Genomic DNA, 27,433 nt, shown 5'->3' on the forward strand with positions numbered 1-27,433 from the left:
GCAGCAAGATCTGGAAAGGTTGAGAAGATGGGCTGAGAGGTGGCAAATGAAGTTTAACATTGACAAATGTAAAGGACTGCATATGGGAAACAGCAACCTCAGAGTAACGTATCAACTCTGTGGTACTACACTGACAGTGGTAGAGAATGAAAAGGACCTGGGGGTAATTGTGCAAGCAGATATGAAGTTCTCTGAGTAGTGCAGACGGGCTGCAAGAGTAGCTGATGGTGTCTTGTCAATGATATACAGGAATTTTTCTAGCAGGGATAAGGAGGCAAAGGATAACCATTGCCTTATACAAGGGAATGATTATTTCCTTGTATAAGGCAATGGTTAGGCCACACCTTGAGTACTGTATACAGGTCTGGAGGCCTCATTTCAAGAAGGATGTAGAGCTGCTGGAACGAGTACAGAGAAGGGCAACAAGATTAGTGAATGGAACAAAGGGTTGCTCTTATGAAGAAAGGCTTAAGTTTTGCAAATTACAGTGTCTGGAAGCTAGGCACCGGCGAGGTGATCTGATAGAGGCGTATAAGGCCTTGAATGGTTTGAGCATGCTCAATGCTGATCGGATTCTTACTCTTGCTCGGAATAATCACCTGAGAAGGCATAAATTCAAATTGAAGAAAGACAGATGTGGGATAGATGTGCGGAAATTTGCATTTGGCCAGCGGTAGTTGGTTGGTGGAACAGACTTCCATCCCTTATTGTGGAAGTTGATAGTTGAAATAAATTTAAAGCTCAGCTGGACAGGTATTTCGAACGAACAGAGGGGCAAAGTGGAAGTTTTTGGCTGATGCTAAAGAGGCATGTGGTGCATGAAAACATAAGCTTGCTTTCTTGCATCATATGCCTCTACTAATGCTAATGAATCCCCACCCCAAGCTAGCAGTTATACACCCCACCTAACACTGCCTCGATAGCATCAGCAAATATTCTTGCACCCTTTCTATTTAAGTGTATTCCATCTTTGTAGAAGCAGTCTCTCCTGTTAACAAGCACAGACCACTCTGAAAAAAATTCTACTCCTGGAGCCTTGCACATTCCCTCCAGGGCCGAATTGATTGACAAGGCTCTCATCGTGTACTCCCTCCTATCGTGTCTGGGCAGAATTGCAGACACTTTCAAATTTAACCCTAACTCACGACTTTTTTGCAACATTGACCTGTACTTCTTAAGTAAATCTGCAGATCTCCTACTCTTAATGTCATTGGTGCCAACGTGTATAGCAATATCTTTTGTGCCCTTAAAAGATGATATATGCTTTACAATGGTATCAACTTTTGCCTCTATCCTTTTTACACAATATATTCCCCACCTCCCTGACAATAGTCACCTACAATAACTAGTTCCTTTGGGACCAGCGCATTCTGTCTTGGAGATTGCCGCTTTTTTGCCTGATGCCCAGGAGGGAGCTCTGGCATTGAGCTGGGCAGCTGAGAGCTTGACGGGCCCCTCATATTAATTTCTTCGAGGGCATCTACCCTATACCTCAAGCTCTCATAGACGCCCAGTAGAATGCTGAGTTATTTCCTAATTTCTAGACACTCTCTGCACTGGTGCACACAGAGATTTTTAGAGATTAGAGGTTTTTTTAGTCATTAAATAACCTAACTTCCCTCTTCTGAATGAAATCTAGAAGCCTGAGAGAGGTTTTAGGGGCACCTCCCCAGATGTGGGGAAAATATTCCATGGTAGAGCAGATTTGTGATTTGTACAGAGTGAACAGCTGTTTGGAAAAAAAGTAACGCCGAGAGCAAAAGAGAAAACCAAGTTTTTTAGAAGCAGAGGAAGCAATATTTGTAAAGTGTTTGTGTCAAGAGAGATTAGAAGTCAGGGTAATCCCCAAAAGAGATATATCATCTTGCCTAGAAATCGGAGTGTCACCAAAGATAAGTATAGGAGCTGAAAAATCCTTTTTCCAAGATATAAGGCAGGACTGAGTTTTAGAAGGATTGAAATCAATTAAGTTGTCTTTGCCCCACTGGAGAATTACCTGGAGATCGGCATTTAAGGAGTTGGTAGCAAATATTCGAGAAGTTGAAGCTGATTGAGCAGGGCAAGTTTTCTCAAATTTGAAAGTGGAATGCAATGTGCTATCATCGGCAAAACTATGGATAGGATTTCCCATCAATCTAAGAATGTCATTAATATACAAGAGGAAAAGAGTGAGGGAAAGAACTGAACCTTGGGGGACACCAGCATTAGTGGAGAAGTTAGACAGATTGCCATCTGCCAACATCCTCAGTAAACGGTCAGAGGGAAAACTGGATAACCAATTACAAAAAACAGTTGACAAACCATAAGAAGGATGCTTGTTCAGAAGACCTATATGCCAAACACGATCGAAAGCCTTTGAGATGTCAAGAGCAACTGCTTGTGTTTCACCAAACTTTTCCATTGAATTTGTCCACAAATGGGTAACATAAGCCAGAATATCACCAGCGGATCGACCCTGACGGAATCCATCCTGGCGATCGTTGATCAGACGGAAGGTTTTTAGGTAGTTTAAGAGTTGGCGGTTAATTGATTTCTCCATTACTTTAGAAAGAGTAGAAGTAATTGCAATGGGACGATAATTGTATGGCAGGGATTTGTCACCCTTTTTAGGAACTGGCTGGATATGAGCAAATTTCCAATCAGAAGGAAAAAACACCTTTGGAATAAGAAAGTGAAAAAAGCGGCAAAGAACAGGAGTAAGTTCAGGAGCACAGGTTCTGAGAACAAGTGGAGAAATACCATCAGGACCTGGAGCTTTCTTAGCATCAAGATTCGTCAATATCCTTCTGACATCCTTTTGACGGAAGACAACAGGAGGAATTGTGAATGGAGTGTGTTGGGAATGGTGGGAGGTGTTTTACCAAGATCATTAATAAATGAGTTGGAAGAAAAATGGGGTGCTAGTAGGTCATCTTTATCCTTGGCTCAAGTGACAACAGAACCATCTGGTTTTGACAGAGGTGGGAGCAGAGATGGGAAAAAGTTGTGGCCAGAATGCTCGGCTACCATTAGGGCAAGAAGCAAGTTTTCTACTCTTAGCCTGTTAAAAATCTAGTCTGGACCGATTAATAACTGCTTTACAATTGTTGCGAGCTTTGGTGTAGGCAGAAAATGAAACTGAAGAATTAGAAACAAGCCAATTACGATATGCAACATTCTTCTCTTGATCAGCCTTAGCACGTTTATTGGAAATCCAAGGTTTCGATAAAGAACGAGATTTTAAAGTGGAGTGTGGGATAAAGGATTCCATTCCTACAAGAATAATTTCACTGACACGATCTGAGCAAACATTTACATCAGAAGTTTTGAAACAGTAATACAACCAAGGAGATGAAGAAAAGACATCTCGCAGGTCATCCCATTTTGCATTCTTGTAATGCCAAACAATAAGAGGTTGGGAAATACCATGAGACAAAGGGAGCATTGGAGAAAAGACAATCACCAAGTTCTGATCTGTGGTGCCTAAAGGACCACTCACTTCGACCATGTACTTGGAAGGGTTATTTGTGAGAAAAAGATCAAGCGTGTTGGCTGTATGGTTCGGATTGTTTGATATTCTTGTAGTTAAATGAACAATATGTGTAAGGTCATTAGTAATTGCAAAATCCTTAGCCAGCTGGTTTGGTGTGACTAGAAAATGGAAGCCAGCTGGAGTTGTGAACATTAAAATCACCGAGGAAAATTACCTCACTCTTAGGAAAGTTAGACTGGAGAAACTCAATTTGCAGATAGATTAAGTCAAAGGGCTCCAAGTGATTACTGCAGTTGGGAGAATGGTAGAGACAACAGATGAATTTGACACAATGAAGTAGAGAGATTTTAAGCCAGAGAAGATTGAAAAGAGGAGATTCCAAATTACCAAGTCTTTGAGGCAAAAGGGATCATTCAGTGAATAATTCGTGCAACTGAGATGAGCAGTAGTTGAATCAACTGTTAACTTATATTCTGTCAGAAAAAGTACATGGGGTTTGGCAGACGCAAGTGGAAATGGGCATCGTTGAGATTAGAATTGAGACCACTTATATTTGTGAAATGAATTAGGAATTATTTGGGAGGCTTAGATCTTTTTGCTGATAAGCTTACTCTATTAGTTTGACAATAAATGGTGTTTTCAATAGTAAGAAGTGGTGGGGACATGCTGTATGAAGTAATGAAATTTTTGGATATGGCGTACACATGGTAAGAATAATCCCAGATGCTTGACATAACGTGCCCTAGAGTCGCTATCTGGCAGAGTAGCAGTAGCAAGATTATAAACTAGCTGATCTGGAAGCCTCCTAGAGAGTTACCAATAAGTTCGGTCTGGTGTAGTAACTAGTGGCCGGCCTGCGAACACAGTTTTAGAGCTGTACCCTCGAAATGTTAGGAAGTGTGGATCTCGGCATGATATCCATCATAACCTCAAAAGATATCAGTCATACTTCAAGATGGTAGAGATGAGGAAGGGTTGACTGGAATTTAGTTCTAGATACTAAATATGGGTTCCTTCACTACAAGCCTCCAATAAGCAAAGTGGTGGTATTGCACCGGTTGATGAGAGTCATCTACCACCTAGTATTGTCTAGTGACACAGAGGGGCAGCATTCCTCTGTGTGGTGTAGGTGCCACACATTGACTTCTGCTTATGTTGGTTCACACCTCTGTGGTCAACCACAGCGTGCTTGCGCATGGGAGTTATACCCAGGATTACTAAGATTCCCACCATCATGAAGGTGCAAGCAGAGGATTTGGCTGTCAAAGGCCAACCGGACTTTGCAGAAATTGGGTACAGTTGACTTGGGTGTCTCCTGAATATTAGTTCCATCAGTGTTTTAGACTTCCAGGTAGCAAGTACAGCTTGTCTGGCATATCTGAGAGAATGTCTATGCATAGTCTGAGCAAGAGGAACAATTCCATCAGTGCAGAGTTTGCTCAATCCATTCATAGCCTTAAACACCTCTATCAGATTAGCTCACAGTTGCCTAGTCTCCAGATGCTGCAATTTGCAGACCTAAAGCTGCTCTTATCAAGAACATTTCCCTTCTTTGAACCCATTCCAGCAGTTCTATATCCTTCCGAAAATGAGGCCTCTAGACCTGTATGTTGTACTCAAGATGTGACCTCATCATTGCCATTATACAATGGGGTAATCACCTCCTTATCCCTACTAGGGATAAGGTTTTGTCATCGATATACAGAAAACTTTCTGTATATCGATGACAAAACTCCATGAGCCATCATGGCAGCCTATCTGCACTGCCCAGAGAACTTCATGTTAGACTGCACCATTATCCCCAGGTTATTTTCATTTTCTGCTACCCCAGGTGTAGTACAACGCAGTTGATATGTTACTCTGGGATTATTGTTACCCATATACAGCACCTTGCAAACGTTAAACTTAAATTGCCATTTCTTAGCCTATCTGCCTAATTTTTCTAGATCTTCTTGCTACTGCATACCTTCATTACTATCATTAACCATCCTGTCAAACTTGGTATCATCCGCAAACTTAACCATTAAGCCTGAAATACTCTCATCAATATCATTAATAAATACAGAAAACAATGCTGCACTTCATTAATAACATTTGCAAAGGGCAGTGTCCATTGATAACCACTGTCTTCTCCCACTTGACCATACCTTTATCAATAGCAGTAACCTTTCCCTTAATGTCATACTGCTTCAATTTGTTCAGTAGCATTTTGTGCAACAGTATCAAAAGCTTTTCCCAAAAAAAATCCAAGTATATGGCATCAGAATTATTTTTACATCTGGTTCCTTTGGCACAGCATCATAGTACCCAATCAGATTGGTCAGACAGGATCTCCCCTTAACAATTCCATAACTATAGTCTTGTCTAGATGGTCCTGCATTACTTCTTTAACCAGTGACTCCATTATTTTCCCTGAAACAGAAGTTAAGCTAACAGGTCTGTAATTACTGATGTCTCCCTTGGTGAATTGATGATATATTCACATATCCCCAGTCATCTTTGAATTTAGGGGAGTTCCCTGTGGACTGGAGTCCACAGGGATCTCCCTTGAATCAAAAAATGCTCTCATAATTATGGCCAAAGATATGACCATTATTTATGATAATTATTTATGATGAAGGATATGATGAATTTTTATTTATCATATCCTTCTTTGCTGGCTCCCTTATGGATAGATCCCATTCACCCCAGTTGCCTTATTTATATTTATATTCAATTTCTCTTCACTTTCTTTTCAGTTATCACAAAATCATTTGGCTCTAGGTCAGAGTTCGTCATTTGTGAATGTAGATGCAAAATACCTATTTGGGCTCCCAGCTACCTGTGCAGGGTCATCAACGGTTAAACCATTGACATCAAGTATATCAATGTGTTTAAGTCACTTCTTTCTGTTGTTAATATAATTAAAGAAATCTTTGCTGCGTTTCTTGGCATTCTTACAGATCTTTTCATAATTTGCCTTGGCTTGTCTAACCTCCTTTGTGACTTGATTACAGACTAGTTTTTATTTATCATATGCTTCTGTATCACCTGTTAATTTATATGCATCCCATGCATTTTCTTCTCTACCACATGTCTTGATAGTTTATCTGACATCGATTTAGGTCTAAGTCTTGAACTGTATTTCTTAGTTGATAGGGTAAAGTGAGGTGTACATTTATTCTTTCCATTTATGATGTCATGAGACAGGCAGTGCCATGCAGTTGATGTTGTTTCTTCTTTAATTGTTATTTTAGTTTAATAATAATCATTAGTATTTGATAATGTAAATACAAGATTGAAATAGAAACGTGAAAAAAAAATTTTAAGCAAGCTGATTGTGAAAAAATATTTTTGTATAGTTGACTAAATTAATGATTCTAGTCATTTGATATCCCAATAAGAATTATATTATTTACATTTATTATAACTAGCATTAAAAATTAAATGTAAAGTGTAATTAGAACACTAATTTTTAATTACGCTTGAAGTACATTACATGGAGTACTACTAAGTAGGAAAGATTTAATAAAACACTTTTTCATATGAAGTATTTTAATTAGTATACTGATACAGTTAGACCTCAAACAATTCCAGTAACTAAATCAGATTTGGGATATAGTATTTTTTGATTTCTATAAAATTAGATTGGCAAAGCATGACATGAACCCAATTCTGTAGTTAGATGTTTGAAGATAATGAAACACTCAAACCTATGTTGGTATAATTCTGTTCATTTCTGAATTGGGAATATTTGTATGTACATAATGGAGTCAAACATTTCATGATATTTTCTTACCACATCTTCAGTGACAGCTCTCTTTGCGATATCACTGTCACAAAAAGGTCACCTTGGTCATCTGAACTTGTTCTCGTTACTGTGCATTGTGCATGTTTTCTGATGGTAATATTACAAAGACAGCTGTCACTGAAGAAGTGGTAAGAAAATACTAGAACGTTTGATTCCATTATGTACATACTTCCAATTTGGAAGTAAACATAATTAAACCAACTTAGGTTTAAGTATTTTATTATCTTCAATCATCAATTTTGCAGCTTACCTGTGCACCATGCTGCTTAGATCCATAATTAAAATTATATTCTGAATTATCTTGAATCATTAAATATATCTACTCTACTAGATAGTTTGTAGAGTTATTTATGGAATGTAATATGTGCTAGTTGGGAAATTCTTTAACTAGATTTTAAAACACAGTATATAACAATGGAGGCCTCCGTAGCCAAGTGGTCAGGAGTGGGAGCGCAGTGTCACATGCTCTTTGAGTAAACCAGGGTTCAAGCCCCCTTACTGCTAAATACAGTCGATCTGTCAACCCGCACTGGATCAGCATGGCAGACTATTGTCCAAATCCCTCACCATGAATTGTTGCGGAAGCTTCCATCCTGCAGTGGATTGATAATGGCTGCAGTATAACAACACAAGATATTAATAAGAAAGTGCCATTTAAAACATGAAACTTGCTTAAATTTATGTAAATAAATACTGACTATTCCTTCTAATAAAAAGTTACAAACTATGAAGTTTATAAATAAATCAAAAGCATGTACTTACTGGGAGGAGTTGTATAACGTGATCACAAGGCCAAATTGTACTGCACACTGAGGAACTCTAATTAGATCTCTGGAGTGCTTTAAATACTCAGGAACCTGATCTTACTGAATACGAAACTGACCAATGGGAAAAAGAGTAGGTAGAGGGTAAGGATCGTGTCTCTAAAATACTCTAAACTCTGTTGAGATATTTTTAAACCCATATGACTGTAATAATCTCTTACTCCTGGAAAATAATAGAAATTAGCAGTACTAGTGAAGAACCTTCTGAAAATGGAATTGAATGTTGAGCTCTATCTAAAGTTGCAGGTTTGCAGTCCTAATGCATTCAAATTACATAAATTCTGAATTGAATTCATCAGTCAGAGTTTAGAAAACTTGGCAGCAAGATACCAATAAATAAAATGCTTAATAGGTACTGTGCCTCAGATTTTTTTATGAACAATTTGTTTATTTTCAATATGCATAAATAAAATTGATAAATAAAATTTAATATTGTATATTTAGCAGCACCATGAGGGTGCCAAATAGCAGCCTAGTGAATCTCCTTAGACTGGCACCTGAGGACAGAGAGAGTGAGAGAGTAAGGTTTTCCTGCAATTTATACTTTTATACCAAAAACATGCAGGTTGACTTGAACACAAACATACTCTTATGGAACATAATACACTGGTGTAATTTGGCCTAGAATGCTGATTTGCCTTAAAATAACCAAGAACAACAGAATGGCATTTCAAATTTAAAGTTTTGGGAAGATGGCTATAAATCTTGTTTGATCACATTCAAGAGAAGATTCTATTTATTATTAAAAGACTTTTCAGAAGTTGGCAAAGTTTAATGGAAGCAACTTCTTTGCCAAAGATGATCCTTGCTTTGATCACTTTTCACTTTAAAAAAACAGTGATTCATTTGTTCAAAATATGATCAGGAGTTATTGATGTTTAACTATCTATGAAGTTGGTATTTCTTATTGGATACATCAGTAGGTTTTAACACCAGATTTGGGAATGGAACATGTTTCAGCCAAGTTTGTGCCTGCCATCCTCACCGATTATCAGAGGGCAGTGAGTTCTCACATGTTAGAACCTTCAGTGTGCTTCTTCTGACTCACATTTTACTTCCATCATTACTGGTTATGAACTTGGGTGTATGGCTGTTAACTGGAAAAAAAGGCCCAGTCCTCAATGAAAGACTCGGTCTTTAGCATGCCCGAAGAAGGACAATCTTGATCAAATGAACAATGCCTTTCTAGTCAAAAAAAAAAAAAAAAAAAAAATTATGCATGTTGAATTTTTTAATCATAGGGCATTGTTTATTATTAATATATCTCACATAGTCAAAGAACAAGAATACTTCAAAACAACTCTATAGCAATTGCATAATGCAATTTGAAAAAAAAATTACTGTAAAAGTGGGCTTCAGGTAATTGGTACTTGTATCATTGCTGATTTTTAAGAATTAAATTGACAGATTTAGTTTGGGGGAATTGCACCGTTGAAAGATCATGATTTGCAGTGACTGAGGAAATTATTCAGAACATAATACGAACAATTGATAATTTAAAAATAAGCCTATCAGAAATGCTTCCAGAAGTTGCAGAAGCATTGGAATCAGGCTATGCAGTATCAAGGAGACCCTCGGAAGGAAGTAAATCTGAATATCCAGTAAGTTTCATTTCCCAAGCATTAGTTGTGATCAAAGGTGTGATCAAGAAGTTTCCCCAAACTTCTTGATCACATCTTGCGCATAAGAGTAAAAATGCCTATCCCTTGAATGAACACAGTTTTTCATTTTATATAAAAGTTTAGTTTAATTGATATTTTTCTTCATTTAGTTAAATTTAGAATTCTATTTCATTACTGTTTCTATTTAGATCAACAAAAGAAATAAAAGATTATTACTTTTTTAAGTAGTATGGGGGTCCCCAGTATCAGAGTATTCATTATCTGAGTCCCTGCAGTTACGAAGATTTGAAAATTAAAGAATTAAAGCTTTCTTTCCCTTGAGAAAATTGACCAAGCAGTTGAATATTTTTTGTGAGAACGATCTTCATGATCGTGTAACAAATGTTAAGCGAAAAGTTAGACATAACTAAATGCTATGACACAATTTTATCTGAAAAAATAAGACAAAAAAAAAAAAACACTAACAACTGGATTCATTCTTTATTCATACAACTGAAAAATAGTGCAACTTCAATAAACTTTACTTCATTTGTGTAACATATTATATAACATACTTTACTTAGATTGTGTAAAGTATTATAATAAAAAAATGTCTAATAAAATAATTTTCTCATTTTTCAATTCCTTCATCCATTTTTTACTGTGTACAAATACATAATAAACATTATTATATAATATCGGTGTAGATACACCATATCTACTCATCCTTTACAATGAGTTGTCCATGTATTGCACTACCTTGAATAAGTAAGGCTTCACTTGCAATAACAGGGTACCTGCCTACCCACCCACCCATGAAAAGCCAACTAACTCTGAAATGGTGCTGTCTGGGTGGTGGTGCCCACCGAGAATATGTAACAATAGTCTTCTCTATTAGTGAAGCGTTACTTATTCAGAGTTGTGCAATACATGGCAACTTGTTGTGAAGGATGAGCACAATATGAGATACAGACGAAATGATGCTTTTCATGCTACTATCATAGTTTTTCTTTAAGGGTTGTCTGTGGTGTATCTACACTGATATTATATAGATATAGAATCTTAAACTCTTAAAATATTATGCCTAGTTGCATTTACTTTTATTTAAATAATAAAAGTTATGAAAATTGGTCCCCGTTTTAAGTGGAATTTTCTGGAACCAGTTATCCTCGGATAACGAGGATCCCCTATACCTAATTAAATTCTTTATTTAATTATTATGAACTTTGAAATTGATAAAAGTATTAAAACATTACAGATTATATATCATATACCATCACTGGGGCCTAAGGTATCTTCTTTTTACTTTCATCACTCTTCACCATGCATTGGCAATCTGTGAGAAACCATCCCTTCCCGATTTTGAGCTTCCTTATTGGGTAAGAAATAGAATAGTTGCAAATTATGTAAATTTTCATAATGTTAAAAAAATGTTAAACCATTAATTAAATAGCCGGTTTGTTTACAATTATGTAAAGGGTAAATATGTCCTGAATTTGATTCCTTTAACTATCTCATGATATTGTTTGAGGATTGGATGAACCTTGTAGTGAGATCCAGTGTTCCTTCTGTTTCCATTGGTACTTACTCACTCCTCTTGTACCATGTGGTGTCGAGGTTTCACTGAGACTAACATCTTTTCCTGTCACGGGCATTGGTTCTAACCTCTCTCCAGGTCATCCCTATCTTGACCAGGCTATTATGGATGTTATCTTCCTATTTCAATCATGGCTTCTTTCTTGGTTGCACTCCAGAGGGTTTGGCTTCCCAGGCCAAATGTGGAAACTGGTTGTCGTCCATTCTGATGATATGGCCACACCATTGAAGTTGGACTTCTTGGATATGCATTTGAAGTGGAATTATGTTCAATGTATAGTATAGTTTGTTTGCGGATTCTGTCTCGTCTTGTCTTCTGTTCCACGCTACAAAGATACCTCATCTCTGTATGTCAAGGTTGATACATAGGTGACTTGTACACAGCTAATTTGGTCCTCTTGGTGCCATTGTCCTGTTTCAAATGGTACTGCTTTAAAATGGATTTGTAGATTAATAGTTAGATGACGCTACTCAACTTAATGGTAGCTTCTTGAAAACTTACAGAATCTAGTGAATCCTGTACTGCTGCTGTCCCAAATTGTGCATAAATCAAGTTCAAAGGATATGCTCAAAACTGCTACAAGGGTGTGCTCAGAAGGTATTCAGAAAAACTGAATGCCTATGTAATAAGAAGTGGCAGAAGTTTGCAAGATAAGATTCATCGATTTATCAAAAATTTTTTGAAGGTATTTTGTAGAAGGGCTTTCATTCCTTTGTGGATGTGAAAATAATATTCCATGGTAGGGAATATTTTTAGAGTTCCAGCTGCTTAGAAAAAATTAATGTTGTAACTGTAACGTTTATTAATGCAACAGAGTCATTCTAATTAAAGTGTTTTGTCTAAATTTGAACATTACTGAAAATGTCAGGATAAGTGCACCATGTTTTTTTTTTTTTTTATAGCAGAACAGGGTTTTTTGAAATTAAATGCATTGTGATATTACTATCATAACAATGCATTTAATTGTGATGATCTAGAAAGACTAATTCTTTAAATTCCTGCATCTGTAAACAAGGCACCTATGAGGAGATATGATTGAGATGTTTGTCTTAAGTCTTCAGGGTTGAATAAGTTAAATTTTATTGGCATGCTTACTCTTGTTTAGACAGTCCTTATGAGGGAGGTCATATCTTTAAATTGAAGAAGGGTGGTTATGGGAGAGATGTGCAGAGGATAGATAATCATTGGAACAGACTTCCACCTGGTGTTGTGGAAGTAAGTAGTGTCAATAAATTTAAGAAAGCACCAGACATATTAAAGTAGTAGAGAGGATGGACAGATGATGTGAGAAGAGATTTTTTTTTTTTTTTTTTTTTTTTTTCTTTTTGGCTGATACTGTGTAAGTATTTTCCACTAGTAATACCAATATTTAGTAACAATTTCGAATTGATTACAGTATTGGGGAACTTTTACGTGTAATTTTTTGTTAAGGGAGAACCACCAAGAATTTGTGAGGAAGGAAGGAGAAATACAGGAAAGATTAATTCAGAACTTTTTTGAAAGTTTTGCCAAACAAACAGTAAATATTATTAGGTTAAATCTGATAGCAACAAAGGAGCACAATTGGCACTGACTTAAGCAGGATATTTTTTTAAATTCCTAGTTTCCTGCTGGAACCGATATTGGTGCTTAAAAAAAAAAATATATATATATATATACACATACACACACACACACTGGTGTTCAAAGAAAGTGCATCACCCATTAAAATTGTAATTGTCGTCCGAATAATGTCGTCCAAATAAAGAAATATGGCAATATTTCTTACAGATTGCCTCAGATAAAATTGACATGCGTAGGTGATGACGTAATATTGCATCAGCTGTTACTTTCAGCTATATAAGCACGCTCTGCAACAGTTGCAGTCATTCCTTGCTTGTGTCAGGTTGGCGAGTTACATGCAGTTGACGCCAAGAAGAAAGAGTGATATTATTGCTTTACGTGAAGAAGGCTGTTCTTCCCATCATATTGCTTATAGAGTGTCTTGTAATCAGTTGACAGTGAGTAGATTTCTTTCCAAACTCAAGAATACTGGTTCTGCTGATAGGAAAAAAGGAACCAGACCCAAAGAAGTCTCTACGCCAAAACAGGACCGCGTTTTGAAGCGCTTATTCCTTAAAAACTGTAAAGTTTCTTTTTCTAAGCAGAAAAGAGAATGGGAAGAACGTACAGGAGTGGTTATTGCAAGTGCAATAACAGTCAGAAGACGCCTCTTCAAAAATGGCATTGTAGCCCATCGTCCTAAGAAGAAGCCCCCTCCTTGCACAAAAAATGAAAAGGGCCTGATTAATTTGGTGTAAGGAGCATGGTAAATGGACCCCCGAGCAATGGAAGTCAGTTATTTTCTCGAATGAGAAATTCAACCTGCATGGCTCTGATTGGGAGACAAATGATTCACTGTAGATGTGGTGAAGAATACCATCCAGACTGTATGGTGTCTACAGTGAAATTCCCTACCAGCCAAATGATATGGGGGGGTGCATTTCGTATCACGGTGTATCGTATTGCTGCCAACCATTAGAGACCATTTCAGCCTGCCAAGTAACTGCATCTTTCAGGATGACTCTGCTCCTTGTCATCAGGCCAGTTTCTGTAGTTACTTTAGCTTTATTTCTGTATTAGAGGTTTGACAGTAATGTGTTTACATTTGTTACAGGTGAAAAAATGGTCCATTACAACTCTTAGCTGACAAGGAAACAGCCTGGAGCTGAATCCTATAGAGAACTGTTGGTAGTGTGGAATCTGCAGTTGCCAGAAAGAAACCAAAAAACCTTTCGTGAACTTCAGGAAGCCATAATTCCTGTTTGGAACCACAAACTATCAGTTGATTATCTTCAAAAATTGATCTTGTGAATGTCTCGACAGTGTACTGTTGTCATCAGGGCCAGAGGCAGTTCAACTAGATATTAGTTTGCACCTGGTGAACTTTTCATTTTGTTTTCCATTTAAAATGATAAACTGAAGCAAATTTGAGGGCTTATGATAACATTTTCAGTCATAATTGTTGTGTTTACCAAAACTGTTATATAAAGGTTGCAAATGCTCATTTTGGAATGTTTTGAGAGTACTCGTACCTGTCAAATATTACTTAGCTTTGCCTTAACTATTAATAAATATCTTTTGTTTATATTTCTATTTGTGGTGTTTGTCATTAATGTAACATACCATCGCAAAAAAAGAGTTAGAAATGTGAAATTCCTAGGTGATGCACTTTCTTTGAACGTGCGTGCGTGTGTGTGTGTGCGCGTGTGTGTGTGTACACACTTGAATAACGAACAATAGTTGAAAATGGAATCATTAATGAAAGAAAATAAAAAGGTAAAGCACACATCAAAGACAGCAAAATGCATATTCCTCTACATGGTGCTTGAAATATAATTAAATGAAATAAAACTAAAGATAAGATTAAAATAAAACTTATGACAGTAGCATGACAAAACAGTAGAGGGAAGATTGTCAAAAATAAATGTAATAATCAAACCAATAGAGAGGGAAGTGAAAAAAGGTAACAAGAATAAAAATATTGTAGCAGAAACTCTACAAAATAATTTAGAAAATCTAAATGAAGAATAATAAATAAATAAATAATCAATTAAATTTAGATGCCCATTACATAGAAATTTAATGGTGCCCACCAAGCCCAAATTGCATGAAATATCACAAATAGAGACATAAACTAACTACAATTAAATAAACAAAAATAGACTGCCATTATGCCCCACATCTATAGAGGACCACAAGGCCAATAATGGTTAGGGAATCACTGCATTTCAATCGTTAGACAAATCACCGCAAAGGGAAGCCGATTGAAAGATCAGTCAGCCATCCGATCCACAGATCGAACCACCAATGCAGAGGATTTGAATAACAGTGGTCCTCATGGAGTGAAAAATAAAAAAATACAGATACAAGCACTCCAAAGCATGGCTGCACCACTGACAAAATGTAAGCTTAACCAGATTATATAAACAAATAATAAATTATAGAGGGCGGCACAGGTGCAGCATTAGCAAATCAACCCAATACTGCCATGTGATATACATATATTTGAATAATGAACAATAGTTGAAAACGGAATCATTAATTGAAAGAAAATAAAAAGGTAAAGCACACATTTTAGTTATATTTTAAGCATCATGTAGGGCAGTGGTCTCAAACTCAAATTGCATGCTGGCTGAATGGACAATCTGAAAGCAGCTGACGGGCCGGAATTTTTTTTATCAAAATGAGAGTGAATATAAGAACCGTATTTACAACAAATACATAATTGAAATGTATTTGTGGACCGTGTAAAATTGCTTCGGCGGGCCAGATGCGGCCTGCCAGTTTGAGACCACTGGTGTAGAGGAATATGCATTTTGCTGCCTCTGATGTGTGCTTTACCTTTTTATTTTCTTTCATTAATGATTCCGTTTTCAACTACTGTTCATTATTCAAATTCATGGCTGTATTGGGTTGATTTACTAATGCTGCTCCTGTGCTGCCCTCTTTAGTATATTATTTGTCTATATAATCTGGTTAAGCTTATTACATCTTGTCAGTGGTGTGGCCTTGCTTTGGAGTGCTGCTTGTATCTGTTATTTTTTATTTTTCACTGCTTAAGGACCACCGTTATTCAAATCCTCTGCGTTGGTGGTTCGAACTGTGGATCGGATGGCTAACTGATCTTTCGATCGACTTGCCTTTGCAGTGATTTGTCTAATGATTGAAATGTAGTGATTCCCTGACCATTATTGGCTTTGTGGTCCTCTGTCGATGTGGGGCATAACGGCAGTCTATTTTTGTTTATTTTGGTTTTATTTTATTGTAGTTAGTTTGTCTCTATTTGTGATATTTCATGCAATTTGGACTTGGTGGGCACCATTAAATTTCTATGTAATTGGCATCTAAATTTAATTATTTTTATTTATTATTCTTTGTTTAGATTTTCTAAATTATTTTGGAGAGTTCCTGCTACAATATTTTTAGTCTTGTTACCTTTTTTTTCCTTCCCTCCCTACTGGTTTGATTATTAAGTTTAATTTTGACTATTTTCGCTCTGCTGTTTTGCCATGCTACTGACATAAGTTTTATTTTAATCTTATCTTTAGTTTTGTTTTATTTTAGTTATATATACAGTAAACCCTCGATTTAACGGACTAATAGGGGAGAAGGGGTGTCCGTTAAATTGAATGTAACTTGGGGGAGAACATTTTTTATTGTTCTTAATATAAAAAAAAAAGCTTGAATACAATATACAGTACTGTACAATATAAAATAATCTTGCAATTTGGCCTTTGATTTACAGATATCAGAAACAGTTTTTTTATGCCATCAATTTCACAAACATGTGCTACTAAGATGCCTTGTTCTAATTTCTCAATTAGCTCTAATTTCTGTGCCACGTTTAAATTCACATGCTTTCTTTTAACTCCTCAATCATTTGATGCCATTTTAAATTGCAAGGATTGGAAAATTATTTAATAAATAAAGTCACAATTCAGAAATCACAGAAACACTGCATATAACTTGACCGCACGATAGCTTGAGGCAGACTGACAGCGAAACAAAGCGAGTTGGTAGACCTGCAGTTTAGCGTCTCAAGTCATGTTCAGCTCACATGTCACCACCTGCTCTTATCTGTAATCTGGGAAAACAGCTATTTGAACACATTTTCAGAAAGAATAAAAAACAATTTCCTGAATTTGATTATAAAAATAAAAGTAGGTAATTATCAAAACAATAATGGAAATAGGTAATTATTATTAATTTTTAATAATAATTAAAACTGAAGTTTTGTATAACCAAAAAATAATATGGTCGAGATTAATATATACATTACTGTATCATTATTTGTCCTGTCCGTTAAATCTGAAATCCATTATATTGGGGGGTTTACTGTATATATAATACCATTAAGAAAATAAGTAAGACTAGAGGGTGGAGAGTAATTGTAGTGAAAAGGAAGGTAATATTAATTATGAATCAGGGACACTGCATAAGCAAATGTACGCTACAGCTATAATGTATATACAAAGGGTACTAGGAAAGTTTTGCAATATGACGCAACAATGAATCACAGGAAGCTGCTTGTTGCTGAATGTTGAGACATGTTCATACGTGCATAGTAGCCGCCGCGCCAAGTCGATGGGCTCAGTTATTCATTAGTAGTGAGAGTGTAAAGTGCTTGCGATGCCATTGTGGTCACGAAATGAGATAAGGACAGTTTTGCGGTATAATTTCGTGCGTGGTTTAACCATAGACCAGTGCTTAGAAGAAATGATTCTTGCACTAGATGATGATTGTCCACATTGTACAACGATATTCAGGTGGTATAGAGAATTCCAAAGGGGAAATTTCACTCTGGAGGATTCTGAGAGGCCGGGAAGGCCACGAACGTCAGTTACGGAGGAAAACGTTACTGCTGTGAGGAAAATGCTTGACGAAAACAGGCGAGTGACCTACCAACAGATAGAGGATACTTTGGGCCTAAATGCACCAGCAATTCGTTCAATTCTGCAAGATCATTTGCACGTGAAGAAACTTTGTTCTCTCTGGGTGCCGCATCAACTGACTGAAGAGCAGATGACACGACGTGTGACTTGGTGCCGGGAGATGTTAAAAAAGTTTGATAAGGGACAATCTCGGTATGTGAACAACATCGTGACAGGTGACGAGACTTGGCTGTACTATTACGATCTACCGACCAAGGCTCAAAACACAGTTTGGGTCTTTGATGATGACGACGACACACCCGTAATTGTCAGAAAATCCCGATCTGTAAAGAAGAAAATGATAGCTGTATTTTTCAAATCGAGTGGAATTGTGGAATGTGTCGTTTTGGACACGCAGAAGACAGTCACAGCTAAGTGGTATACTGAACAATGCCTGCCTAAAGTCATTGGATCTATGAAGAACCTGCGGCCAAAGTCAAGAATGGACATCTGGTACCTCCATCACGATAATACTAAAGCTCACTGCACCAAAGCCTGCACCGAATATTTGACCACGACAGGACTGAAACTTCTCGAGCACCCTCCCTACAGTCCAGACCTTGCTCCCTGCGACTTTGCACTGTTCCCGCATGTGAAAATGAAGCTAAAAGGGAGGCGGTTTTCCAGTGATGAGGACCTTCTACGGGCTTGGGACAACGAGTGTGCTTTACTCCCTAGTGAAACTTGGCAGAACTGGTTTAAAGATTGGTTTCGGAGGATGGAGAGGTGTATTGAATGTAGAGGAAATTACTTTGAAAAAATTAAATAAACAAAGCTGTATTGCAAAACTTTCCTAGTACCCTTTGTATATATATATATTTGTATGAAGAAAGTGTGAAGAAGCTTTTGTGTTTAATACTAAATCTACGGTATACATGAGAAGTGAACTAGAAGAAATGGATAAGAAATGTAGTGATATATGGTAGGATGAAGTGACCAAGTACAATATGAAAAAGAGACAAATATTTGGCAAAATAAGACTACATTGCAGTGTTTTTCACAATTTTGGTGTCTTCGTCAGAGGTCATTCACCGAAATTATGAGAAAGACTGCAATGTTCATGCTTCTGTTTCCGACCTGCTCTGTATGCTATGGTACACACAAGCTATAGACATGTGTTAAGAATGAAATTTGAAATTTTGTGGCAAGAATAAGGCCTAATAAATTGTGCCAATAAATGTCATTATAATTATTAGTAGGGCATACAGATCATTGACGACCTTACAGAAGCAAGCAAAAAGAATTGGAAAAACTTAAAAGTAATGAAATCAAAATGTAGGAATAGGCAAGAACTTACCGTTACCTTGCAAGATTGAAAATGGCCAAGATGGCAGCGTGCCTGTATATTTCTGTATAGGTTCACGAGCGGTTCCTAGCGTTAGAAAACAGGTGGAAAAATTTTTTTTTTTTTTTAATGGTATAGTGTCTGTAAGCTAGCTGGATGTATAGATCGAAACAATATATATATGATGATGAACGCTGTTAAATACATGGAGCACAAACTGCCCAGGATAGTTGAGAGTTATAATAGCTTACAAAGTAGTGGTGAAAAGCAGCTAAACTTTGTTAAGGGAGAAAAATGATTGGGTAAAGGAAGATGGTAGAATCCCGCATATTGTGTCTGTAAAACTAATGGCTCACAGGACATAAGAAGTAGGGACAAGTAAAGCAGAAAGATGAATGAAATAGAGGTAAGTAGATGAGCTATTGTTGTTATAATTAAGACCCTGAACAAATGTCTGGGAGTGTATATACATCATGTATTTAAGATCAGTTGTGTGAGTAAGGATAATAACATGATAGATAGATAATGAAAAATTAAAATTAAAACAAGTATAAATATATACATAGTTAATACACTGATTGGCCAATTGGTGGATACAGGTTTTCTAAGTTGTAAGACACCACAGAGGCCAAGTTCATTATTTATACACTATTTACAAACTTGGTGGACATAGGTTATTGTCATCAATTATTGTTGATTATGTTGTCTATATCAATGGCTTTAACATTGTCAAACATGAAAAACAGTTTTTTATGTTTGACAATGTTAAGGGCTTTACAGAAGTGGTAGTGGAGATATTCTGTAGGAAGAAGGTTGTTTATCAGTTTTTTATATAGCATCCTGATGTTGTTGATGGTTATTTCCTTATTGCTGCAGATGGTTTCTATCCTGATGCTTTGTGCTAGTATATTGTGCTAGTGGTATTCCAATATATCTTAAGGAGTGCATTGGCATGCACTCCTTAAGATATATTGGAATACCACTGTGTGAGGTTGACTATTTTAAAATTAAATGCATCACGTTTGTTGTACAGGTTGATGGTAGCTATACTATTTATTACAGTAATTTTGAAATCCAGGAAATTGGCTGTGGTATCATTGTTTGTTTTTTCCAGTTTGAGCTCATTGGGGTATGTGTCCATATTCCGTGATGAAGTTTGGCCAGTTAATTACTACGAGGTAGTCTATATATCTGTAGAAGTTAAGCTCCTGTGGAAATGAGGTTTCAGACCAATGTAGATATAGGTTTGCTATTATGCATGAAGCAGGACTTCCCATGGTTGTTCCATTCTATTAATACAGTTTTGCCATCATCTACAAAGTTATTAGAGATACATAGGTTCAATAAGTTGTTCCAGTAGGTGGTATTGCAGGTTATGACTGTCTATATTTTGTGTATATATCTTTAAGCACTGTTTTCAGCTTGGTTCTGTTAATGCTGGTAAACAAGCTATGGAAGTCAAAAGTTTGTATACTGGAAATGTTATTCTGTAAGGATTTTAATACTGGTAGATTGTTGCCTATAATTCTGTTATATTGTGTAATACTCAACAAGGGTTGTAGTAGACGTTCAAGAGTTTTTCCAGGTTTGTGTATATAACTATTCTTGCATGAGGTTATAAATCTGAATCCTACGGGGGTTTTTTATGGAATTTTGGAATAAAGTACAGTGGATTCCGGTTATTGGGCCACCGGTTAATTCGGGGCAGCCATTTATTTGGGGAAATCTTAAAAAACAGAACATAATCGAGAAAATAGCCAGGGTTTACTTTGCTTAATTGGGAAAACATGCCGTTTAATCAGGGCAGGAGACCGCAGCACTGGAGATTACCCTAACTGAACCACGTGGTACCGACTGTACCACGTGGTTCGGTTGGATTTCTGGAGGTCACAACCATAAAACAAAAACAATTAGCAGTCACCTGTTTATTGTGCTTTATTGTTAGTGCAATCTATCATAAACGGATAGTAAACTCAATCTTACTGAATTTGCGATAATACTGACAGCTGGAATTTTGTGGGTTATTGTGGTGAAATGTGTTGACACTTCCATGGAATCTTCAATCATAAAAAAATTAATTTTCAGAATCATCTTTTCATTCCTATTTTTAAAGCTTCATAACTTGTTGCCATGTTCTTTGTTATTGATTGCTTATCTCTTCACTGCTTTTAATTTTAACCCCCATCCACAAATGTCAGTGAACAGAAATGTCAACTAGTTAGTATGTACATATTACAGTATGTATTAACTATTGCGATTATCACGTATATTCTTCAGATTTTCATGTATCATTTAATTTTTTTAATTGGTAAGGTAATAAAGGGTAAATTTGTGCTTAATATATCTTCACTTTTATAGCCTGTGGATAATATTCCTCCTAGTTTTGCTAATTAGAATCGCTGTTTAATAGAATTAAATTTCAATTCACAAACATGATCACAATGACCGGTGCTTCTACACATCGTATAGTGAATGGTACTTTACTGTGGTGAGTCCATCATAATGTGATTTGATTGTACAGTGAACCAATTGTAAAGTGGGGTCCATTGTATTTTTAACTATTTACGTGAAACTTTGGATAATTGGGGCAGCCGCTTAATCGGGCCAAAATGCACTAGTCCCGATGTGTCCCAAATAACTGGAATCAACTGTGTGTGTATATATATATATATATATATATATATATATACAGTGGATTCCGGTTATTTGGGCCACTGGTTAATCGGGGCAGCCGTTTATTTGGGGCAAATCTTAAAAAACAAAAACCAATCGAGAAAATAGCCAGGGTTTACTTCGCTTAATTGGGACAAAATGCCGTTTAATCGGGGCAGGAGACCTCAGCACTGGAGATTACCCTACGATTGTCTCCGACCGTACCACGTAGTTCGGTCGGATTTCTGGAGGTCACGACCATAAAACAATAAAAACAATTAGCAGTCACCTGTTTATTGGGCTTTTCTGTTAGTGCAATCTATCATAAACGGACAGTAAACTCGATCTTATTGAATTTGCGATAATACCGGCAGCTGGAATCTTCAATCATATAAAAAAAATAATTTTCAGAATCTTCTCTTCATTCCTATTTTTAAAGCTTCCTAATTTGTTACTCCGTTCTCACTTGCGCGTGTTGTGTTACTTGCAATTTGTGTGTGCCCTGTTCTTTGTTATTGATTGCTTATCTTTTTACTGTTTTAAATTTCAGTCCCCACCAACAAATGTCAGTGAACAGAAATGTCAACTAGTTTAGTTAGTATGTACATATTACAGTACGTATTAATTATTCCGATTATCACGTATATTCTTCCGATTTTCACGTATCATTTAATTTTTTAATTGGTAAGGTAATAAAGGGTAAATTTGTGCTTAATATATCTTTACTTTTATAGCCTGTGGATAATATTCCTCCTATTTTCGATAATTAGAATCGCTGTTTAATAGAATTAAAATTCAATTCACAAACGTGATCATAATGACCGGCGCTTACTGCATATCGTATAGTGACGGTACTTTACTATTTTGAGTTCGTTGTAACGTGATTTGATTGTACAGTGAACTAATTGTAAAGGTGGGGGGGGGGGGTAAATTATATTTTTAACTATTTACGTGAAACTTCGGATAATTGGGGCAGCCGCTTAATCGGGCCAAAATGTACAGTCCCGATGTGTCCCAAATAACCGGAATCGACTGTATATATATATGGCAGACTGTAATTACCTATATTCAGTATTAAATTTTTGTTAAAGGCTATAAGTTTCTTTGTAATAATATTGTAGGAACTGAACATCATGGGTTTGTATGTGCTGCTGGAGTTAAGTTCAGTTCTCAAGGTGTGTGCATAAAATGCTTTGCAAATTAAAGCATAGTTATTTGATAATTTGTCTACTGGTGTAATGAAGTTTTCATGCATCTCTAGTAGTTTTAGTTTAGCTAGGTTATAATAGCTGGCTTTGTACTGGCTATATCTATTTGAATTTTATGATGTAAATTTATTTATTAATAAAGTGAATGTATTGCTATCCACATATGGTATGCCTCTATTGGTGTGTTATTTATGTGCCCGAAGAAAGCAGTAATTTAATAGCTGGTTCTTGAAGGTAGTCAGCTTTATTTTGTTGCATGGCCTGAATTTGAATCCTTGAGCTAGTATATATCTGAATACTTGATCTGCAACAATACTTAAATCTCCTGTGATCGTGTGTCCACGGTCAAGATCAATATATACACACAGTGCATGCCAATGTTATACTAGCACAAACCATCAGGATAGCAACCATCCGCAGCAATAAGGAAGTAACCATCAACAACATCAGGATGCTATATAAAAAAATGATAAACAACCTTTTTCCTACAGCATATCTCTGCTACCACTTCTGTAAAGCCCTTAACATTGTCAAACATAAAAAACTGTTTTTCATGTTTGACTATGTTAAAGCCATCAATATAGACAACATAATCAGCAATAATTGATGACAATAACCCATGTCCACCAAGTTTGTAAATAGTTTATAAATATTGAACTTGGCCTCTGTGGTGTCTTACAACTTAGAAAACCTGTACCCACCAATTGGCCAATCACCATCAGCATCATCAGCCATTTTCAATTGACTGCAGGATGAAGGCCTCTCCAGCAACTTTCCAGTTCCTTCTGTTTTGAGCACTGGCCATCCATTTACTACCCAAAAACTCATGAATTTCATCTATCCATCTCCACCTTTGTCTTCCAGGTTTTCTTCTAGCTCCTCTTGGGTACCATTCTGTTATTTTCTTAGTCCATCTGTCATCATGTCTTCAAGCTATGTGTCCTGCCCAAGACCATTTTAGTTCTTTAGTTTTGATAAGAATGTCCTTTACTTGAGTTTGCTGCCTAATCCATGTGTTTCTCTTCTTATCTAACAGTCTGATTCCCAATATAATTCGTTCCATTCTTCGCTATGTAGTTCTCAGCTTCTCTTCCATTCTTTTGGCGAGTGCCCAAGTTTCACTTCCATAAGTCATGGTGGGGAGTATACATTGATTCATTATTTTACAGTTTCAGACAAACTGGGATATTGCTCTTCAGTATGTGACTATATTTCCTGAATGCTATCCATCCAAAATTTATTCTTCTCTTGACTTCCAGCCATTTATCATTATTACAGCTAATAACTTGTCCCAGATAAGGATATGACTCCACCTTTTCAATTACTGCTCCTTCAATCATTATTTCCCCTTCCGTGGCATACTTGTTCATCATTACTTTTGTTTTAGCCATATTCATCTTTAGTCCAAAAAATCCTTACTAACTGTGCATAATTGATTAAGATTTTCCTCTAATTCTTCGGGATCGTGGCTTATAACCACAATGTCATCTGCAAATCGTAAATGGTTTAAGTACTCTCCGTTCACATTGACTCCTTTCTGCAACCAGTCTAATCTTCTGAAAGCTTCCTCAAGGGCAGCAGTAAACAGCTTCGGAGATATTGTGTCTCCTTGTCGAACTCCTTTCTCGATTTTAAATTTGCTACTGTCTTTGTCTAGTCTAATAAAGGAGGTAGCACTCTCATATATTTTCTTCAAAATCATAATATATGGGGTATCTATGCCTTGTCTTTCCAGTGCCCGAAATATTGCCTTATGCTGTATGGAGTCAAATGCCTTTTCATAATCCACAAATGCCAGGCATAATGGTGTTTTATATTCGTTTGCTTTCTCCATTAGCTGTGATATTATGTGAAGGTGATCCATAGTTGAGAATCCTGTCCTAAAGCCAGCTTGCTATTTCGGTTGATTCTAATCAAGTATTTTTTCTAATCTGTTAGTAACGACCTTTGTGAACAATTTGTAGATGTGGAATAACAAGCAAATTGGTCTGTAATTTTCAATTAATGATTTATCTCCTTTCTTATGCAGCAAAGCTATGATTGCATTATTCCATTGCTTAGGTGTCACACCTTTTCTAATGCACTTTGTGAAGAGCCTTGCCAGTTTTTGTGTTATGTCTCTTCCTCCCAATTTTAACAACTCTACAGTAACTTCATCTTCCCCTCTGGGCTTTCCGATTCTTCATTTTCTTCAATGCATGTTCTACCTCATCAGGAAGAATATCGGGTATGTTGTATGTGTTGCTACTTTGCAATCCATCTTCCCCACTGCTGCTATCATTCCCTCGCTCCTTGTATAATTCTCTATAGTAGTCTTCTGCTATTTAATAACTGCTATTTATGCCTTCTCTGCTGTTTATAAGTACACCATCGCTTTTCTTCAGTTTCAGTATCATTTGTCTTTCTGTACTACTGCTCATGGCTGCTGATTTAAATCCTTTGTTTTCCCTTAATGCTTGTTCTACTTTTCTTGTGTTAAATCTTCTTATGTCCTCTCTGAGTCTCTTTCTAATGGCTTTGCATAACTCAGTATACTCAATTTTCTCCCTGTCAGTGTTTTTCTTGCTCTTCATTTGTCGTCTTTGGTCCATCATGAAAAGTGTTTCTTGACTAATTTTTTCTTCTTTGGATTTCTGTTTCCCTATAGGTTTCTTGGGCTTTATCACTTTCAGAAAGTTGTAATATTCCTCGTTGATATCTTGGTCCTGAGCAGTCTGCAGAAGCTCAAACTTGTTCTTAAGTTCCAGTACATACTGCTTTTTCTCCTCCTCTTTGTATTATTTACTCGAGTCAGTTTTTTCCTTTCCTTTCCTACATCTATATCAAGTGTACATCTTACCATTCTGTGATCACTTCCAACATTTACCTTATTCAGGATGGTAACATCATTCACAATATATCTTCTGTTAGTGATGATGAAGTCGATTTCATGGCCAATCACAGTGTATTAACTATGTATATATTTATACTTTTTTAATTTTCATTATCTATCATGTTATTATCCTTACTTACACAACTGACCTTAAATACATGACGTACACACTCCCAGACATTTATTCAGGGTCTTAATTATAACATCATTTGCAATTTGGAACTACAAATAGCTCATCTACTTACCTCTACTTCATTCATCTTTCTGCTTTACTTGGCCCTATTTCTTATGTCATGTGAGCCATTAGTTTTACAAATGCAATATGTGGGATGCTATCATCTTCCTTTACACAATCTATTTTTCACCTTAACAAAGTTTAGCTGCTTTTCACCGCTACTTCCTAAGCTATTATGACTCTCAACTATCCTGGGCAGTTTGTGCACCATGTATTTAACAGCATTCATCATTACATATATTATTTCTATTTGTAAAATAATAAGTGAAGTTTACCTCAATATTGTTTTGATTTCTACATCCAGTTAACTACAGATACTATACCATTTAAAAAAAAAAAAAAAAAAAAAAAAAAAAATTTTTTCCCCCACCAGTTTTCTAATGCTAGGAACTGCTAGTGAACCTATACAGAAATATACAGGCACACCGCCATCTTGGCCATTTTCAGTCTTGCAAGGTAACAGTAAGTTCCCTTCTTGCCTATTCCTACTTTTCGATATCATTACTTCAGTTTTTCAATTCTTTTTGCTTGCTTGCTTGCTTCTGTATGCCCTACTAATAATTATAATTACGTTTATTGGTACAATTTATTAGGCCTAATTCTTGCCACAAAATTTCAAATTTCATTCTTAACACATGTCTATTGCATGTGTGTACCATAGCATACAGAACATGTCAGAAACAGAAGCATGAACATTAATCTTTCTCATAATTTCAGTGAATGACCTCTGACAAAGACACTGAAATTGTGAAAAACACTGCAATGTAGTCTTATTTTGCCAACTATTTGTTTCTTTTTCATATCGTACTTGGTCACTTCATCCTATCATATATCACTATGTTTCTTATCCAATTCACTTCTCGTAGATTCATAGATTCAGTAGTAATAAACACAAAAGCTTCTTCATACCTATGTCTGCTTTATATATATATATATATATATAAAGCAGATAAAAGATAATAAAATACTATAGTATGAACCAGAGCCATGATGCTCCATATCAGTGCTTCTCAAAGTGGGCGATATCGCCCCCTGGGGGCATTAGGCATGAAAGGTGGTGACAGGGGGGGCAGATGGAGTACCATCAATGATTGGCCATTACAAGGGTTTTATGGCTTATTTAAAAAATGCTGTGCCAAATATTATTACTGTTCATTGTGTCATTCACCGTCAGCATTTAGTTGCAAAAAAAACTTGGTGATCAACTGCACAATTCTCTACAAACTATTATTACTGCTATAAACAAAATTGAAGCACATTCTTTGAATGATCGTTTATTTCAAAAGTTTTATGATCAAAACAATGAAGATGTTGAACGATTTCTACTTCACTCGGTGGCTGTCAAAAGGGAACTGTCTCAACAGATTTTATCAACTCTTTGATACTGTTGTCGAGTGTTTTTGAAGATAGGAACAACGACCTTA

The 27,433-nt window shown here is 36.3% G+C and overlaps 1 protein-coding gene across 1 annotated transcript in view; it reads left to right on the forward strand.

The window, feature by feature from the left end:
* LOC150081911 (uncharacterized) overlaps positions 1–27,433 on the forward strand; it is a 370,485-nt gene that overhangs the window by 35,390 nt on the left and 307,662 nt on the right. Inside the window, 1 exon segment of the mRNA XM_090380362.1 lies at positions 10,946–11,066. Within this exon segment, the coding sequence (XP_090236488.1) occupies positions 10,946–11,066 (121 nt within the window).

Source organism: Mastigoproctus giganteus, chromosome 8 (assembly GCF_048544385.1).
Source record: "Mastigoproctus giganteus isolate SK-2022 chromosome 8, ASM4854438v1, whole genome shotgun sequence".
In the NCBI taxonomy this organism is placed as follows: domain Eukaryota; kingdom Metazoa; phylum Arthropoda; class Arachnida; order Uropygi; family Thelyphonidae; genus Mastigoproctus; species Mastigoproctus giganteus.